This window comes from Pagrus pagrus (assembly GCF_965226575.1).
Source record: "Pagrus pagrus genome assembly, chromosome: 6".
In the NCBI taxonomy this organism is placed as follows: domain Eukaryota; kingdom Metazoa; phylum Chordata; class Actinopteri; order Spariformes; family Sparidae; genus Pagrus; species Pagrus pagrus.
In genome coordinates, this window is record NC_140190.1 from 17,518,023 (window position 1) to 17,532,117 (window position 14,095).

The following is a 14,095-nucleotide window of genomic DNA, read 5'->3' on the forward strand; positions in this document are numbered from 1 at the left end:
CAGTATATCCATTTTACTCTCAATTTGTCCTTCATTTAAATTATTTTTCTTTTTTTCCCCACACACGTTGTACAGTACAGCCATCTAGAGGTCAGGTGTATTTGTCACCTGTGAATTTACCTGTTTCCTGCTCAGGTTTGTGCAACTATCCTATACCTTTATAAAGGGGAATCGGTGTGCTGGAGGTTAATAATAATAATGATAATAATAAAACTATGTAGTGTAAAAAAAAAAAAAAATTGGCATCATGCAAACAGACAAGCATGGTTTAAAAAATCCTGAAAATGAATGAATATTAGGTAGTTAGTATCAGGACTGATGTTGGTTGGAAAATGTAACCTAGTGAAAGTTTAAAATAACATTAATATGTAGTATTTTTATGGGAGTTTATGACATGGAACATGGACGTGTATTTTTTAAATTATTATTATTATTTATTTTTTTATCATTTGCATGAGGATATGATTTATGCTAAGCTATGCTAAACTCTGTATATATAGTTATGGCAACATAAAAGTTCATTTAAGTTCTTCATTTTACGAACAACTTCGCGCTGTACGCTGTCCAGATGAAGTTTGTACCATGTCAGCCCCCGTACAGACGTGACGTCGCTCACAGGAGTTGTGGACAGTTTGAAGTCGGGCTGAAACTGGACCGACTCCACTGAAACTTTGAACTTTAAATCCTCGTGCTGGTCCAAAAATGTCCTGGTTTCTTCTGTTGCTGTCGTCGACAGTGTTGGCCTGCAGGGCTGCAGTCTGTCCGTGCGAGAGACCGGAGCTCTGTCTGCACATCCGACAGGAGAGAGACTTTGAGGTAGCTAACGTCAGAAAACGTCTGTAAACGTTAGCTTGTCAAACTCACGACAACAGTTACAACGTGGTGTTGTTGGACCTCCACTACCATCAAAACGTCCTCAACTCATTACTGACAGCTTAGCTAGCTAGTATTTAAACATACCATTAGGTGTTCATGACTTTAGAGCTGATGCTAACTGACAGTGATCGATTAGTAGGTTATTGATGATCAGTGTAAACTGAAAGATGGTCATTATGGCAGCCAAGCTGCTGCTATAGCCCAGACCTGACAAGTGTAGCTGAATTATTTCGAGATAAATATAATGATAAATTAAATAGGGGGGAGAAGTTTCTGCCCGGTGATAAAAATATATCACAAACCTCTTGTGCACATGACTGTCATAAAATTGATGTCTTATGATAGAAGTCCATAAAATGTTACGCTCTGGTAGTGAGCATTAAACTGGCATAGTCACCTCCAGAAGATTGAATTTATCATAGTCAAGACTCATTTATAAATCCAAAAGGTTTACTCAGAGCAGACAAAATAACACGTCTTTAGCCATTTCATGACAGAGGAAATTAAAAGTGACAGGAAAGCGTGAATGTATTGGTTTTATGGCAATAAGCACTATTTAGTGAACCTATCTACTGTAGTTCCTGTTAAAGTTTCACATTTAGATGGTTGTTCCTCTTTATCCATGCATGCAGTGTCTGTGTTTGGTTTATTGTCATGTGATATTTGAGAAGGTTCCTCTTTTTAGGCACATCTGGCCTCTTGGACATCTGTTAGGTGTGTCATATTGCTTCAGAAATCACACATCAAAGTGCTAATTTTAAAAAAACAAAGCGTTTGTAGCTATTCAATCATCAATAGTCAGCATTTTACTAGACAAATTCTACAAATAGACCCTTCTCAGCTGCATTCCAGTGGAATCTACTACTTTTTAAATGTAAAAAATGATACGTAAACTGATAATGTTTTGTCTGAAATTCGTCAGTCAAAAAATGCTGAAAAGAAAAAATAATGGGACATGAATTTGAATCGGAGCAGTTAATCTCACAGTCATGTGTCCGTGTTGTTTTTCTGTGTCTCTTTCAGGTGTTTGTGTTTGACGTCGGTGGAAAGACTTGGAAGTCCTACAACTGGAGCATGGTGACGACGGTGGCAACGTTTGGAAAATATGACCCTGAACTCATGTGTTACGCTCACTCTAAAGGAGCACGGGTTGTACTCAAAGGTAGAGTGAGTTTCGCACTAAGCTACAGTATGAATTGGTCATGATTAATTTACCAGCAGTTTTACAAAGGTCAAAGGATAAATTTATAGCACCTACATGATAGGTTTTTTTTGTAAAATCTCCCACTGTCCATCAGCTCAGTGAATCTTATTGTTCATTTCTTGAACTGCTTCTCGCTCCTGCTGTCAGCAGTTCATCGATACATCTTCCTCATAATCATGTTCATCTCTGTCTTTCCTTGTTGGTGGGAACAGGTGACATTCCCCTCTCCAACATTGTGGACCAAGCAAACAGGACAGCGTGGATAACAGAGAAGGTCAGCTTGGCCAAGAGTCAGTTTATGGATGGGATCAACCTCGACATTGAACAGTCAGTGGAGGAGGGCTCACCAGAGTACTATGCTCTGACAGACCTGGTCAAAGAGACCACTGAGGCCTTTCACAGGGAGATCCCAGGTTCACAGGTGAGACTGTTTTGACATTGTTGTGTCGGCCATATTCTTTTTTCTTTTTTCTGGTAAATTCAGTGAAAGCCTCAAACCTCTCTATCACCCTAAATAGGAGTTAACCAGGTCGGAAAGTGAATGAATAAAGTGCTGTTTCTTATCCTGATCTCTAGGTCTCATTCGATGTTGCCTGGTCACCAAAATGCATCGACAAGCGCTGCTATGATTACGTAGCCATCGCTGAATCCTGCGACCTGCTGTTTGTGATGTCCTATGATGAACAGAGCCAGATCATGGGCGACTGTATCGCAATGGCAAATGCCCCACTCTCTCAGACACTGAATGGTTTGTTGTCCTGTTGTTCGGTCAGCTTGTTAATGCAGACAATACTCACCAACACATTTGTGTGTTGTATATGTATATGAACTGCCTGTTATCTTTCTTTTAAGCTTATGACCAATATTTGAATCTGAAGATTGATCGAAAGAAGCTGGTGATGGGAGTGCCATGGTACGGCTATGACTACCCATGCCTCAACCTCACCCAGGTAAGATAGTGTTCAATTAAAAAGCTACACAGTTAACATGTTAGCTATAAAAAAAATATATACATGGCGTGTCATGTGTCATGATATTTTTGACAGACATGCTGACATTCATGGTCCTCAGAGGCTGAATGTGACAGTAAGATGCAAGATGAGACAAAAGCTTAACATTAAGCTACACTAAAGATGTTAACAAACAAGTTAGACAAACATTTACACATCAAGCACGTATTAGTAAAATCAAATCGAACAGTGTTGACCATGAAACGTATCACATGTTTGACGTTGGTGAACTCTTTTCATGTAGCCAGCAGCCACGAGCAGTTTGACATTTTTGGAATTAGGTACATTAGGAGATTCATGATCCTCACAGGATTAATCCTAACACCTTTAGTAATCCTCTGACCTTTCTGCTAGCATCACAAGCAGGTCAAAGTTTTCACTTACTTTGAGAACATTTACTCGATGTATTGACAAATGTGATACAGACATTCATGGTCCCCAGACTATAGATCTTAAAAGGGAATTCCATTTTTTATTAACTTGGGCCCTATAAAAACATGTTTCGGTGTGTAAATGATTCATACCTAAAAAATCTGGCCACATGGCTGTAACGTAATCCTTTGGTGCAACTTCAGCATTCAAAGTTACACCCAAAAAATACCAGAATTTCCCTTTAATGATTTGCTAATCCCTGGCTTTTATACTAGCACCATCATGAGGTTGACATTTGTGGTTTTAAATGAAACAAATTTATGTCCACCTCAGGATGATGAAGATCCTTTTACTTTTCATCTAGCACCATCTTCTGGTCAAACATTATACCTGTCTAGCACTTTGGTTTATGTCCAAATACATGTAAAACTTATAACAATCCCATCAGCATCATCAGCATCATGCATGTGGTTAGCATTCTGAAGTAAACACTTCATATTGTCAACGGATTCATGAAAAAACTAAAACTAATAATGATTTGATTCTATTGACAAGTACTGCCTGTGCAGCCAAAACCTCTGTTGTTGTCCTCCATTTATTTTTAAAAAACTTTAATGAACTGCAGAACTTGCACTGAACGACATGTTCCTTCATTACCATGAACGTGCGCACTTTATTTTTGAGTCAGGCCCACATACACCGTACTGCTCCTGTAAATATTGACAGCAGCACTAAAAGTGTATTAATCTGACCTTACTGTTATTTATGCAATGTTCATTTCCTAGTTAATTCCTCCAGCAGAGACAGATGGTGAGAGGGAAGTCAGAGAGGTTTAAGAGACAGACTAATTAAGGCATTATTATGTTGGTACTTTTATTGGATTGGTTGACAATAAGAAAACATAAAAGCACACCAGAGTTTTGGTTTAATGCATTATATAACTCATTTAAAGATTGCCTTTGTTATGATATACGGTACAATTTAACATCTTACATTATTCACAATGAAATTATAAAGCTATGTCTAGTTAAAGTATTTCACCTTTCCCCTTTTTCCTGTCATCCGTGCTCTTAAATGGTATTTGTTACATCCCAGCAAATGTTGTTAAAGGGAACGCATTATTTACACTTACATTACTGTTGCAGGATATTGTTATTTGTTCTGTCTTAAATGTTAACACAGGTATCCCTTTATGTCTTCTCCACTACCAGGAGGGAACATGTTATATAGCCAAAGTTCCTTTCCGCGGAGCCCCCTGCAGCGATGCAGCTGGAAAGCAGAAAACATACAAGTGGATGATGAAGCAGGTCAACATCTCACTGTCCGGCAGGCTCTGGGACAATGAACAGCAGGCTCCTTTCTTCAACTACAAGGTACATTGTGTTTATTTTATAGTTCAAGTCTTTATTCTGTTTTAATTTGCCTTAAAATGTACAATCGGTTTGTGCTTAAATGTTTTATTGGTTAGCAAAGTGGGCACCTATTTTACGTATTATTTTTCTTTCTGCCAAGGTCAAGCTTGACTGCTATAGGTAATTTTTCACGACTCAACAAATCAGGCAGAGCTGTTTATTTCAAGTGTTGGCGTCCAATCGAGCTACCACAGTGTCACAAAACAAATCACCACTTCAAAAAAGCAATAAAACATTACTGCTGAGCACTGTCTCGTTGGGCCTTAGGGTCTTCTCACACCACACGATGGCGCCTTCATCAGCTCTCATTTTGTTGTCAATCATCTGCACTTTTTTCCCCCCACAGGACGAGAAAGGACAGATTCATCAGGTTTGGTACGATGACCCACAGACTATTTGTCCCAAGGCGGACTATGTGACATCTAAAGGTTTGAGGGGCATTGGCATGTGGAATGGCAACATCTTGGACTACAGCGATGAACCTGTCGCCAGGCAGCAGACCGCGATGATGTGGAATGCTCTCTTAGGATGCTAGCTGGGATACGGTTAACACTGCTGCAGAAATTTACATCGCTACTCAGCCTGCTGTTTGTTGCTAAGTCAATATATCCTTCTGTTGCAGTAATGGGGTGAGACTTCTCTCTGAGTTCAGGGACGCATACTTGCACTTCAGGGTTTATTGTGGCTTTTATTGCTGTTGTCTTTGAATGTAGTTAACGTCTCAGACATTCCTCTGTGCTAACAGAAGCAACTGTCATTCTACAACCAATCATTGTAACGTGACGGACACAAACAGTGTTTTTGATTGAGCTTACTGAGCTCTGTGCACTTTATATTTTCAAAAATAAAACATTTTCTGAAGCACTTTAGTTTTAGCTTTTCTTCCGTCAACAGTGTCAGCATCACTAACAAATCAAATGGCATATTAAAGGGTAACTGCTCCTTTTGTGGCTCCAAAGGAAGCTGCGTGTAATACATACATTTCCTCCAGTGATGTTACCTAGTGGCTCAGTTGCATTGTGGGAAATGTAGACGGCAGGAACATGTGGAATAAAAAAAGCGATATGTCTGGTTCTGCTGTAATGATTTAGATCAGTGTAGATTAGACTGGTGGACTGCTTTTCAAAACCTGGAGCCTACATTACCCACAATGCAACAATGCTACTGAGTGACATCACTGGAGGCAGTTTATCAGATTACATGCAGCTTCCTCTGCTTCCTCCACAAAATTCTTCATTTACTTTTTTCACATACAGCAGTACTCCTCAAGACCTGTAAACACACTTAAATGTGTAAAAATTGGGGGAGTTACCCTTTAAGTAAAAATAAAATGTGGAAAAAACAACAGCACAAAAATACAAAACTCGCGGACAAAACAGTAAACCGTGTAGAAAGTACAGCTGCATAAAATCAAACACTTTAGACACAAACATGCAATAAAATCTGTCTGGTCCCCAGAGACAACGGTCTTCTTCACAGTTCTGTATCTGCTGAGTTAGATGGAGGTGCTTTGGACCTGCGCTCTGTCCCGTGTTGGGTTTCCAAAGCAGAGAGAGACCGTGGGACCAGGATGACAGGACTGGCTCTTCTTCTGGGCCAGCTCAGCCTTCAGGGCCCTCAGCTCTGTGGCAGCCTGTTTCCTCAACTACACAGCACAGTCATTGAAAAATAACACAGTTTGTTACTACAATACACCAGATGGCACAGCAGCTGTAAGGCAGCCTAACCCGATAAAAGGAGCTCATGTAATACTTAAAGTAAAGATTAAAACATGAGTGTTTTTAGGCTATCACGCTAAAATCCCAGTCGTAACAGGGTTTGTTGAAATGGAAAGTACATCTGTGTGACTTTGGGTTTTATAAAAATGACTATGCTGAGTGTGAAGTGGATATGGGGCTTAAAATGAACCAAATAACTATGTATTTATTGTTGGAATATGCTGACAGAGTGTTGAAAAAAGATGTGACTTTGCAAATTAAAAAAAAAAAAAGTCTCATTACCAACAAGTTAAACACAGCATGTAATTTCAGCTAAAACCGGTCTCTCAATCAAAACAAGACGTAAGCAGTGTGGGATTATGGGAGTTGTTGTCTTTATTGTCAAATATCCATCATTGCTGATGAAAATCTATCTATGTACACTCAGAGATGTTCATGGACGAGGTAATGTTTGAGATTTTTATTCACGTTGTGTTTATCCTTGTTCGCCGACTTTCTCACATAAGTTAAAGCAACAGGTGGGCAAATGAAACGAACCGTTACCTTGAACAAAATTACGGATTTCTCTGGTTTGGAACATTGTCCAAAATGTTTGGACTAATGGGATAATACACAGGTACACAACTCAAACTCTACTCGTTTTGGGAAATTTAAATGCAGAAATGTTACATATTATATCTGTAGCTTCCTTTGTTACTTGATAGAAAATAGCTTGATAGAAAATCAGTTACCTTTATCTCTGTTACCAGCTTCATCTTGGCGTCCTCTATCTTCCTCTTCAGGTTGTCAATCTCGTGGCTCTCTGTCATGATCTGAATGATGAGTTCATTCTGAAATTCACAATCTGTCTTTTAGTGATTTATGTGACTAAAGTTTGACAAATTTCATCAAATATGTGTTTTATTAACTGCACTATTGAAACTTTGAGCCAGTAAGTTCTTCAATAGACCTTTTCATCAGACATGCAGTAAAAAAAAGGTATATTGGCAACATTTGGACTTATACTGAATCTACTGAAGAATGCAAGAAATCTGAAAAGAATTATTCATCCAAATATATTCCTCGCTACCTTTTAATACAAGGCAAAACTGACAAAACAGTTTATAAAATCAAGATAGACTAGATTTTACCTTCATGGAGGATCTGCCCTGCCGCCTTGGCTTCCCTCTGTTGTCTCTGGCCTGCAGCTGGTGCAAGAGTTTGTTATAAAACGTCTCCAGCTCTTGTCGCAGGTTTCTCAGATTTTCCTCCAGCGGTGCCGTGGCTTTCTTGGTTTCAAAATATTTCTTCTTCCAACTGTCGCGAGCTATTCAAAAATAAGAATTACATTTTTTACTTCTTCTCCATCTTCATCTTATTGACCACTGCAATTAAAACATCAAACACCGTTATGTTACACGTTTTTGGAAGCACATAAGGAACAATTATGGGGACAAAGTAAGAACTTGGATTATTCCTTCTAAAATACTTTTTTAGTATTTCTTCCTCGCCTTGGTTCCTGCGGTGTCTGTTCTGAGCCAGCAAATCCTTCCCCTTTCTCAGCAACTCTTGCCTCGTCCACTCCAGCTGCTTTCTCTCCTCCCTCACCAGCTTGATTTCTTCGATCAGTTCCTCTCCTAACACACACAAACCATGTCAGTTGTGCTAAAAAAAATGTAATGATTATTAATGCTTGGTATGTGGCCAACGGGACAGCTTACTGTTTGTCTGAAAGACGGAAGAGCCGGACGTTTTTTGTGTGACCTTGGCCAAGTGTACACCTGGAGGGGGAGAGGTGCACCGAACAGGCCGAGACAACACCGCGGGACTTTCTGTCACCTAAAAACAAGCAATAAATACAACAGAATGAGTCTACTGAACATCTAAATAGACTTTTATGTCTGTATTCCAGCTCTTTGTTCACTTCAGAGAGCTCACACACTCCAGTAGGCCCACCTGCTGACACTGGAATTTGGACTAATCACCAAACAACAAGAAACTGAACACTTCCTGCTTGTTTTTAAAGTCCTGTGGGAGACATGCTGAGTTATATGTATAAAAAAGACATATATAATGCAATACATTACTCCACTTGTTGGTTTATTCCTGATGGACTTCAGAGCATCCTTTGATTTCCCGAGCCTGCAAACAGACACACGGTTAGAACAACCAGCTGTGGTAGCGCTGGTATTCGCTGCAGAGTACAAATGTGGCACAGCACCCATCTGTGAGGGAGAAGCCTGAATCTCTGTCCTCCAGAGACGGGGCTTCTCCTGAATCTCTGGCCGCTCTGTTCTGTCTGTGGTGCTGTTTCTTCTTTCTGGAGCTTTCTTCGGCCCCCGGGAACTCCTTCACCTGAGCTGAATCAGCCTCACGCCGTTGTAAAGCTGCAGGTAAAGAGGAACCGAAGAGCTTAGTTTTGTGATGTGAGATCCAGAGGATTAGTTTTAAAGAAGGGCGCTGATATGGGCACATGTACAAACCTTTTCCACCAATGCCTAAATTGCCTGGTTAAAGGGGCAGTTCACCCCAACATCAAAAATACGTATTTTTCCTCTTACCTGTAGTGCTACGTAACCATCTGGATTGTTTTGGTGTGAGTTGCCAAGCTTTGGAAATGTTTGGAGATAGAGATGTCTGATTTCTCCTGAATATAATGGAACTAGATGACACTATGTTTGTAGTGCTAAAAGTGCAGAAAAATGTGGTGACGTGGTTACTCAAAATAACCCTGTAAGACCCTGTAATGAGACTTTTTGAATGTCCATGGAATCACCATGCAAAAGAGAGCACGAATCTAGTCATGGACGAGGGGCATGTACTTGTTACAGCGCTGGATGTTGATGGCTGAGCTGTGGCGAATTTAGTTAGCCTCTTGTTCATAAGTATAGATGCACGTTTCCTTCTGCGTGGTGATACAGAAAGAAAATAGTTCCGACTTGAAACTGCTCACGACAAGGTCTGTGGATTATTGCTATTGGAGTAGCAGGGTCATGATTTCGTGAAAGACTTTGCCGTCACACCAAAACAATCTGGATGGATAAACAGCACTACAGGTAAGAGGAAATGTGTGTAATTTTGATTTTGGGGTGACCTTTACCTTTAACCATATTATAGAATGCAGTGGAAGCTACAGATGTACTTCTTTTTTCACGTTAAAAGAATTAAAGATTAATTTTAGGGGCTGTGAGCTTGTCTGTTTGCCTGCAATGGGCTTTTCAGTGAAGATGACCTTTCTGCACATCCACAGTGAGGACATTTCAGCAGAGATGACTTCCAAAACATGGTGAATATCAGCAGAACTGAAACGTGCACTTTCATCACAGGACATAACTGCACAAGAGCAGATTCAGGCAAGGTGCCACTTGGAGGCAGATAACCCGTCACAGTAATGACAGAAGATTTGTACAATGACAGTGAATAGTAGATTCTTTGTTGCAGAGTAAATGTGTGTATTGTACCTTTAATTGTACCTTTATTCTGTGGAACAGCCTGTGGGGCTCTTTGATTCTGACGCTTCCTTAGGCAACATTCCTGCTCTGCCCACTCTAAATTGTTAGAAGAAAGACCCCCCTCTTCATTTTCTCCCTCTGCCTCTGAAGAACCATAGCTCTGCTCCTCATCTTCTTCCTCCTCCTCCTCTTCCTCCTCTTCCAGGCTGGGGGTGGGAGGTGGCTGATGGGAACACTGGGGGATGAGGGGGAATTTAACAGGCTCTTTTGTTCCTGCTGGCAGGCTGCACGTCTTGGGAGGGTGGTAATAGGTCTGGTGGTCTGGGGAGCTGCTGCTTGTGTCGGGGGTGAGAGACTGGGAGCAAACGCTGCTGTCGCTCTCCACAAAGGGCAGCAGGTAAAGCTCTGGCTGTGGGGCCTGCAAACAGGTGAAGACAAGATATTAAACATTAAAGGATAACTTCACCAAAAAAGAAAATTCAGTCATTATCGACTCACCCTCATGTCGATGGAAAGTGAAGTTTCGTAGTCCACAAAACATTTCCGTAGCTTCACAGCAAAACAGAGTTGCTGCATTCTCCTAAACAACTGAAGTACATGGGGACTTGTTTTGAAACGTGAAAAAACAACAGCAAAAAAAGAAACAAACATACAGTTTGTCTGGTGTAATCAAAGTCTCCATGAACCCTGAGATCCCAATTTGATCTGAGAAAATGTTATTTACAGCCTTTTAAAAGTGTTAGCGCACAACCCGTCTGAAGTAAATAAATATTGTTTTTTTCAAATCAATTTGGGATCTCGGGGCTTCATGAGACTCGGATCACACCAGACATGCTGAATGGAGCCTTTTTTCGGTTGTTTTTTTGACATTGTAAAACAAGTCCCCATCTACTTTAGTTGTTTAGGTAAATGCTGCAACACTGTTTTGCTGTGAAGCTCCAGAAATGTTTTGTGGACTACAAAACTTCACCCATCTTTCCATCGCCATGGGGCCGAGTACATATTGACAGAATTTTCATTTTTGGGCAATCTTATCCTTTAAGCATCCAAAGATCACCAGATAATGCAGAATTGCTGAGCTAAGAAACACATTAGTCAGATCTAAAAGTACATCCGGGAATCACTGAAGTTCATAACAAATTAAAGGAAAAAAATTGCTGCATAGATGGAAAACAAACACAAAATTTAAAGGTAATAGTCACACAGACACACAATAGTCATCCACCTTCTGTGACTTGGCGCAAAAGAGCATATCAGGTTCTTTAGACATTTTAGTTCTTTCTCCTTTGAAAACCTGAAACACTATCTAACTATAAAGAAAGAATCTCTGTCTGTCGGTTTGTTACAGGCATATCTCGAGAACTGTCCAGCCGATCTACTTCACACTTGCCAGGTTTGTTGCTGAGGACCAAAGGAAGTGCAGTGTCGAATTAGGTACAATTTGGACATACAGCTGGACTCACGTGATCCCTCTCACGTGATCTCATGGGGAAGCAGACATAAACAGAATGGAGATCAGCGTGTGGCAACAACTTGCTGCGATGACTCATGGCAGTGAGAAAAATACTAAAGCAGACGGTTAAATGAGCCTGGATGAGTCAGCAGATGTGCTCAACACCAGTTTTCTTCAGCGAGAACTGGAGGTGAGATTTTAAGTTTCTGTCAACAGTAGTATGCTAGCTAGAGTTAGCCTCCAGAAGAGTGTTTATCGTTGCTTGACGTTGGTTGTTGTAGTCCAATGTAATCATCCAACAAGTACTATTAATAATACCAAAAAAAACCAAATCTCACTAAAAATGTAAAACATATATATATATATATATATGTATGTAATTTTTCTTCAAGAGATTCTTGTATTTGTTAAGGAGGAAAAACAGTTAAATGTATATATGAAACATGGATGCTACATACATATGGTGGAGCGAATGTTTTCACTTTCAGATCCCTCTCCTGTTTGCTCTTGACCTGTAGTAGAAAAGAATTTGCTTGTTGTGAGAGGCGTGACAGTAAAATCTGTGTTCACTCTCTCTCTCTCTTCACACACACATACTTTACACCCTCTAGTGTTGGAGCTTGAATAGTGAACTTGTTAATCAAACTGTCTGCATTGTTTGTCTCGACGGTCTGCCCCGTGAAACACAACCAGCCATAGAAAATAAAACACAGTAAACAGCCAGCTGCTCTCACCAGTGCCAAACTGCGCCCCACACATTTCAGGAAGGAGAATTTGTCGACGCTCCTCTCTGCGCCAAGGAGAGCTCCAAGCTCGCTCCTCAGAGTTTTCAGTGTGATATCGGGATAAACTCTGATACCACAGTGGGAAAAAAGGAGATTTATATTTAACATAGGATCAGTTGACTTTATGACATATGTTTTCACACTGACAGCAAAGGAGAGACCACATGAAACAGCATCTTGTCTGGGTTTCAATTGATTTTAGTTGCCTGTTATAGTCTAAATGCTGTTAACACAAATAAGAATGAAACATTTATTATATGCTGGAATTAAACAGAAACACAGAAGTTTAAGCTGTTATCAAGCTTTAAAAGCAAGTATGATATATTTACTCACGTGCTGTACTGCACTTTGAAAACTTTAAGCTACTGACACTTATTTTGAGACTTTTTGGTTTCCCTTAAGTAAATATTAAAAAGACATTTTTTTTCTTCACAGTATTTGTCTGACAGTTGCTGTGACTTAGCAGATTAAGACTGGACAAGTAGTAAGTAACAATCCAAGAGGACGTCACTCACTGAAGGGGTTTTATTAAATTATTGCTTTACTTTAACTTACATTTATTTATGTCAAAACCCTCAGAACAGTTATAAATGCAGTTAATGATGGTTCATTAAAAAGAAGAATTGGAATACCTGATAACAAAACTTCCTAATCAGTGCAACAAGGTCTTTCAAATATCTCTCTAAAGCATACATATATATAGCCTTTGGATGTGTGAAACCAAGCTACAATTTAAAACAAATTCTCATCCACTTGTGGGTTTAATGTCTTGAAACAAGTTAAAACATTTGCAGCAGTTTCACCTGATGAAGCTGGCAGATATGAAGCTCTCTATGGCTTCAGCAGGGACTTTATTGAGCTTCACATCCCACTGGTCATCTGGCACATACAACACATGGAGCTCCACAAACTGAACACATACACAACAGACATCAATACTTTTCAATGAGGATATGTCTTTACAAGTAACTCTAATTCCATTACATCAATCCCTTCAGCATACCTTGCAACTGGCTGGTCTTCTGCCCTCAGGATACCTCACTGACTCACAAGACAGCTCCATTATCAGTCCAGCTCAGCTTCAGGAGCGGCAGAAACAGCCTCACTCAGACAGGAGGGTAGATTTCCGTTAGTTTATTTGCAGGAAGCCTGTGGAGGCGTGGACTGCCAAGTAACAATCTGGTGTAATCAAACACAGTCAGTCGTCTGGTAGAGTTTCTTTTATGAGCGTTCCAGCAGTGGTTGCTCTGGTGCTGATGATGACAACTAGAGCTGGAAATGTCTTAGTTGCACCCATAAGGTAGGTATAATCAATTTTTATACGCACTCTTTCATTAGCTATTTTTGTATTCATTTAAGTTAAAAGTGTGACTGCTGGCATTGTGGTTATGGGATTTTATTTTACATTTTTTTCATTAAAGTATTATCTGGACTGAAGGAATTATGTAGTTTTAACAAGGTAAAGCAGCACGTGATATGGTTGATTTGTTTTGTCGTATTGTTTTATAGCTCATCTGACTACTTTACATTAAACAAAATGAATTCATAAATTAACAAACTCATAATTACATGGGAAACAGGGTTTTATGTAGAGATTGTCTTGTATGGCAGGTTATGATGTTCAGTGTGATGACGCATTTTCACCACTAGAGGCCGCAGCTCCATTTTCACTGATGCTGCCTTCACGTACACTAGGAGTTGTTAAGGTCGTAATAATTAACAAAAAAATAGTTTTTTTCCCTTAAAAGCCCAGCCGTGTTTTTAAGGTGAGGTTTACATTGACCAGACAACATACACTAGGACGTCTACAATCGATAACAAAGTCGAAGTATTG

The 14,095-nt window shown here is 39.9% G+C and overlaps 2 protein-coding genes across 2 annotated transcripts; one reads left to right on the forward strand and one right to left on the reverse strand.

Moving 5' to 3' along the window:
- Positions 1-578: 578 nt before the first annotated feature.
- ctbs (chitobiase, di-N-acetyl) lies at positions 579-5,738 on the forward strand. Its single transcript, XM_084355982.1, has 7 exons — positions 579-816; positions 1,900-2,038; positions 2,293-2,501; positions 2,657-2,828; positions 2,933-3,030; positions 4,674-4,835; positions 5,221-5,738. Exons 1-7 carry the CDS (start codon positions 703-705, stop codon positions 5,407-5,409), a joined length of 1,083 nt encoding a protein of 360 aa, XP_084212108.1. The 5' UTR covers positions 579-702; the 3' UTR covers positions 5,410-5,738.
- A 363-nt stretch (positions 5,739-6,101) lies between these two features.
- spata1 (spermatogenesis associated 1) lies at positions 6,102-13,405 on the reverse strand. The gene is made up of 12 exons (XM_084354436.1): positions 13,265-13,405; positions 13,065-13,171; positions 12,211-12,328; positions 11,935-11,988; positions 10,045-10,441; positions 8,793-8,958; positions 8,659-8,713; positions 8,293-8,410; positions 8,083-8,208; positions 7,723-7,898; positions 7,324-7,422; positions 6,102-6,519 (listed from the first exon to the last, which is right to left on the reverse strand). The coding sequence occupies exons 1-12, from the start codon at positions 13,322-13,324 to the stop codon at positions 6,370-6,372; spliced, it is 1,626 nt and encodes a 541-aa protein (XP_084210562.1). The 5' UTR covers positions 13,325-13,405; the 3' UTR covers positions 6,102-6,369.
- Positions 13,406-14,095: the final 690 nt, after the last annotated feature.